Genomic DNA, 6,000 nt, shown 5'->3' on the forward strand with positions numbered 1-6,000 from the left:
CTTCTGATACTTATCAACGTTTTTTTGTTGTTGCTGATATCGGATATTGGATCGGGACGCCCCTGCTTATAAGATGAAGTGTCAACATGTATTTGCTTGATTTTATAGTTTAATTAACGTGAAAATCTGGATTGACCTTCAGTACATGCGTTAATAAACAGGCGTGTGCCGATACTTTTGATACTTATCAGCGTTTTTTTTGTTGTTGCTGATATCGGATACTGGATCGGGACGCCCCTGCTTATAAGATGAAGTGTCAACATGTATTTGCCTGATTTTATAGTTTAATTAACTTGGAAATCCGAATTGACCTTCAGTACATGTGTTTATAAATAGGCGTGTGCCGATACTTCTGATACTTATCAGCGTTTTTTTTGTTGTTGCTGATATCGGATATTGGCTCGGGACGCCCCTGCTTATAAGATGAAGTGTCAACATGTATTTGCCTGATTTTATAGTTTAATTAACTTGGAAATCCGAATTGACCTTCAGTACATGTGTTTATAAATAGGGGTGTGCCGTTACTTCTGATACTTATCAGCGTTTTTTTGTTGTTGCTGATATCGGATATTGGCTCGGGACGCCCCTGCTTATAAAATGAAGTGTCAACATGTATTTGCCTGATTTTATAGTTTAATTAACGTGAAAATCCGAATTGACCTTCAGTATATGTGTTTATAAATAGGGGTGTGCCGATACTTCTGATACTTATCAGCGTTTTTTTGTTGTTGCTGATATCGGATATTGGATCGGGACGCCCCTGCTTATAAGATGAAGTGTCAACATGTATTTGCCTGATTTTATAGTTTAATTAACTTGAAAATCCGAATTGACCTAATGTACATGCGTTTATAAACAGGAGTGTGCCGATACTTCTGATACTTATCAGCGTTTTTTTTGTTGTTGCTGATATCGGATATTGGATCGGGATGCCCCTGCTTATAAGATGAAGTGTCAACATGTATTTGCTTGATTTTATAGTTTAATTAACGTGAAAATCTGGATTGACCTTCAGTACATGCGTTTATAAACAGGGGTGTGCCGATACTTTTGATACTTATCAGCGTTTTTTTTGTTGTTGCTGATATCGGATACTGGATCGGGACGCCCCTGCTTATAAGATGAAGTGTCAACATGTATTTGCCTGATTTTATAGTTTAATTAACTTGGAAATCCGAATTGACCTTCAGTACATGCGTTTATAAACAGGAGTGTGCCGATACTTCTGATACTTACCAGCATTTTTTTGTTGCTGCTGATATCGGATATTGGCTCGGGACGCCCCTGCTTATAAGATGAAGTGTCAACATGTATTTGCCTGATTTTATAGTTTAATTAACGTGAAAATCCGAATTGACCTTCAGTACATGTGTTTATAAACAGCGGTGTGCCGATACTTCTGATACTTATCAGCGTTTTTTTGTTGTTGCTGATATCGGATATTGGCTCGGGCCGCCCCTGCTTATGAGATGAAGTGTCAACATGTATTTGCCTGATTTTATAGTTTAATTAACGTGACAATCCGAATTGACCTTCAGTACATGTGTTTATAAGTAGGGGTGTGCCGATACTTATCAGCGTTTTTTTGTTGTTGCTGATATCGGATACTGGATCGGGACCCCCCTGCTTATAAGATGAAGTGTCAACATGTATTTGCTTGATTTTATAGTTTAATTAACGTGAAAATCTGGATTGACCTTCAGTACATGCGTTTATAAACAGGGGTGTGCCGATACTTTTGATACTTATCAGCGTTTTTTTTGTTGTTGCTGATATCGGATACTGGATCGGGACACCCCTGCTTATAAGATGAAGTGTCAACATGTATTTGCCTGATTTTATAGTTTAATTAACTTGGAAATCCGAATTGACCTTCAGTACATGTGTTTATAAATAGGGGTGTGCCGATACTTCTGATACTTATCAGCGTTTTTGTTGTTGTTGCTGATATCGGATATTGGCTCGGGACGCCCCTGCTTATAAGATGAAGTGTCAACATGTATTTGCCTGATTTTATAGTTTAATTAACTTGGAAATCCGAATTGACCTTCAGTACATGTGTTTATAAATAGGGGTGTGCCGTTACTTCTGATACTTATCAGCGTTTTTTTGTTGTTGCTGATATCGGATATTGGCTCGGGACGCCCCTGCTTATAAGATGAAGTGTCAACATGTATTTGCCTGATTTTATAGTTTAATTAACGTGAAAATCCGAATTGACCTTCAGTACATGTGTTTATAAATAGGGGTGTGCCGATACTTCTGATACTTATCAACGTTTTTTTGTTGTTGCTGATATCGGATATTGGATCGGGACGCCCCTGCTTATAAGATGAAGTGTCAACATGTATTTGCTTGATTTTATAGTTTAATTAACGTGAAAATCTGGATTGACCTTCAGTACATGCGTTAATAAACAGGCGTGTGCCGATACTTTTGATACTTATCAGCGTTTTTTTTGTTGTTGCTGATATCGGATACTGGATCGGGACGCCCCTGCTTATAAGATGAAGTGTCAACATGTATTTGCCTGATTTTATAGTTTAATTAACTTGGAAATCCGAATTGACCTTCAGTACATGTGTTTATAAATAGGCGTGTGCCGATACTTCTGATACTTATCAGCGTTTTTTTTGTTGTTGCTGATATCGGATATTGGCTCGGGACGCCCCTGCTTATAAGATGAAGTGTCAACATGTATTTGCCTGATTTTATAGTTTAATTAACTTGGAAATCCGAATTGACCTTCAGTACATGTGTTTATAAATAGGGGTGTGCCGTTACTTCTGATACTTATCAGCGTTTTTTTGTTGTTGCTGATATCGGATATTGGCTCGGGACGCCCCTGCTTATAAAATGAAGTGTCAACATGTATTTGCCTGATTTTATAGTTTAATTAACGTGAAAATCCGAATTGACCTTCAGTATATGTGTTTATAAATAGGGGTGTGCCGATACTTCTGATACTTATCAGCGTTTTTTTGTTGTTGCTGATATCGGATATTGGATCGGGACGCCCCTGCTTATAAGATGAAGTGTCAACATGTATTTGCCTGATTTTATAGTTTAATTAACTTGAAAATCCGAATTGACCTAATGTACATGCGTTTATAAACAGGAGTGTGCCGATACTTCTGATACTTATCAGCGTTTTTTTTGTTGTTGCTGATATCGGATATTGGATCGGGATGCCCCTGCTTATAAGATGAAGTGTCAACATGTATTTGCCTGATTTTATAGTTTAATTAACTTGAAAATCCGAATTGACCTTCAGTACATGCGTTTATAAACAGGGGTGTGCCGATACTTCTGATACTTATCAGCGTTTTTTTTGTTGTTGCTGATATCGGATTTTGGATCGGGACGCCCCTGCTTATAAGATGAAGTGTCAACATGTATTTGCCTGATTTTATAGTTTAATTAACTTGAAAATCCGATTTGACCTTCAGTACATGTGTTTATAAATAGGGGTGTGCCGATACTTCTGATACTTATCAGCGTTTTTTTGTTGTTGCTGATATCGGATATTGGCTCGGGACGCCCCTGCTTATAAGATGAAGTGTCAACATGTATTTGCTTGATTTTATAGTTTAATTAACGTGAAAATCCGAATTGACCTTCAGTACATGTGTTTATAAATAGGGGTGTGGCGATACTTTTGATACTTATCAGCGTTTTTTTTGTTGTTGCTGATATCGGATACTGGATCGGGATGCCCCTGCTTATAAGATGAAGTGTCAACATGTATTTGCTTGATTTTATAATTTAATTAACGTGAAAATCCGAATTCACCTTCAGTACATGCGTTTATAAACAGGGGTGTGCCGATACTTTTGATACTTATCAGCGTTTTTTTTGTTGTTGCTGATATCGGATACTGGATCGGGAGGCCCCTGCTTATAAGATGAAGTGTCAACATGTATTTGCCTGATTTTATAGTTTAATTAACTTGAAAATCCGAATTCACCTACAGTACATGTGTTTATAAATAGGGGTGTGCCGATACTTCTGATACTTAAGCGTTAACTGATACAGACGTCGATCCGGTGTGATATCAGCATGTGTATTTTGTAGTGTGGAATGCTATATGAAGTGATACAACACCAATCTATTCATTATTAACCGTCTGGAAGGGACTTATGCTGTCTTTAAGTTGAAGCGGACGTAAATAAAATGGTGCGGACACGTTTGTTACTGGGTACTTTTCTAAAATGCAACTATTATCATTTGACACGCGTTTATATTGACAAATGTGCTGTTCTGGACGGCGATATTGTTCCGTTATTATTACGTATGTCTAGCTTGTGTGCTATTGTGTGCTTAGCTGTTGTGTAGCTGCTAGCTCCTGGAATAGCCGAGCATGTTTACCATTTTGTAAATGACTAAGATAGGAGAAAAGACCAACCTTGTGTGCTAATTGGAGGACAGTTAGATGTTGACTAGTTATACGACTTTTATCAGTGTTTTTTTGTTGTTGTTGCTGATTGGGACGCCCCTGCTTATATCAAGTGATACAACACCAACCTATTCATTATTAACCGTCTGGAATGGACTTATGCTGTCTTTAAGTTGAAGCGGACGTAAATAGAATGGTGCGGACACGTTTGTTACTGGGTACTTTTTTAAAATGCAACTATAACCATTTGACAGGCGTTTATATTGACAAATGTGCTGTTCTGGACGGCGATATTGTTCCGTTATTATTACGTATGTCTAGCTTGTGTGCTATTGTGTGCTTAGCTGTTGTGTAGCTGCTAGCTTCTAGAATAGCCGCCCATGTTTACCTTTTGTAAATGACTTGAGTAAGATAGAAAAAAAGACCAACTTTGTGTGCTAGTTGAAGGACAGTTAGACTTTGACTGGTTTTACGACCTTCGATACTGGATCGGGACGCCCCTGCTTATAATTTTAAGCGTCAACCTGTATTTGTGTACTTTTATGGTTTATTTATTCCTATGATGACATCTCACCTGTGGCATGTTTTTCCGGCAGTATTCCCCCAGCATGAGGGCCACCTACCTGTCCATGACCGAGGAACAAAGTCGGCACTTCGGGAACGACTTTCAAGCATAGACTTTCTTTATTTTTTTATGCGTGTGTGTAGTGTTTTGTTTATTTTCTTCAGGGATGTTGTCGAGCAAGGGCGACACAGCCGGGGATTGGACGCACATTGATCACATGAAGTTTTAAAGTCAGGTAAGGTAAAGCAGGTTTATCCCCTCTACGGGAGCCCAGAGGGTTGAAACAAAAAAAAAAAAAGTGATTATTACTCAAAAGCGAACAAGAAAACAAAAAAATATATCTATTTTTTTGCACTTTGTGAACATTCTGTCCATTTTTGGACTGCTTATGTGAGCATGAATAGTTTATTTCCAGTGACACTGTGCTGTAATTTATTTGTATTTTTCAAAAGTCCACGGCGTGAATAATTTGTACAGTAACTGCTCAAGTCCTATTTTTATATATATATATTTTTCTTTGAATTGTGTCCGACAACAACGTGCCATTTTTTTTTTTTTCCATGCCTCCAATGTCATTTTCTTTGCATATAAACTAATTCTAACTGAGAAGCTGTGCTGCTGATATTCAGGTAACAACGTTATAGTTAGAATAATAATAATTATTAATAATAATAAATGCAGTTTTTGTGTGTTTGAGCATGTCACCGTGTGTTCGGGCTTCATTCTGTGTGCGACCTTTTTGGGTCCACTTGTGAGTGGAATAAATTAATTTGGAGTATTATCTTGTTGTTCTTTTAGTATAGATCAGGGGGTGTCAAACTTGTCTTGACTGGGGGGGCCACGCCGCAGTCATGGCTGCCATTAGAGGGCCGCTTGTAACAGGAAATAATTCATGAATTTGCCTATGAATTGAAATATTTTACTTTTTTTTTTTAAATGTAAAGAATAAAAAAAAAAGTGTGTTTTTTACAGGAAAAAAAATACTGTAAAATATTATGTGTTTTTTAAATGTATTTATTATTTTTTACAACGGATTTTT

General features: G+C 37.4%; 1 protein-coding gene across 5 annotated transcripts in view; it reads left to right on the forward strand.

The window, feature by feature from the left end:
* Positions 1–5,732, forward strand: part of ttyh2 (tweety family member 2) — a 132,258-nt gene extending 126,526 nt beyond the window's left edge. For all 5 annotated transcript variants that reach the window (XM_061907689.1, XM_061907686.1, XM_061907690.1 and 2 more), the window contains one exon: positions 4,993–5,732. In XM_061907689.1, coding sequence (XP_061763673.1) covers positions 4,993–5,073 — 81 coding nt within the window. In that variant the 3' untranslated portion in view covers positions 5,074–5,732. The remainder of the gene's footprint in view (positions 1–4,992) is intronic.
* The last annotated feature ends 268 nt before the right edge of the window (positions 5,733–6,000 follow it).

Source organism: Nerophis ophidion, linkage group LG08 (genome assembly GCF_033978795.1).
Source record: "Nerophis ophidion isolate RoL-2023_Sa linkage group LG08, RoL_Noph_v1.0, whole genome shotgun sequence".
Classification (NCBI taxonomy): domain Eukaryota; kingdom Metazoa; phylum Chordata; class Actinopteri; order Syngnathiformes; family Syngnathidae; genus Nerophis; species Nerophis ophidion.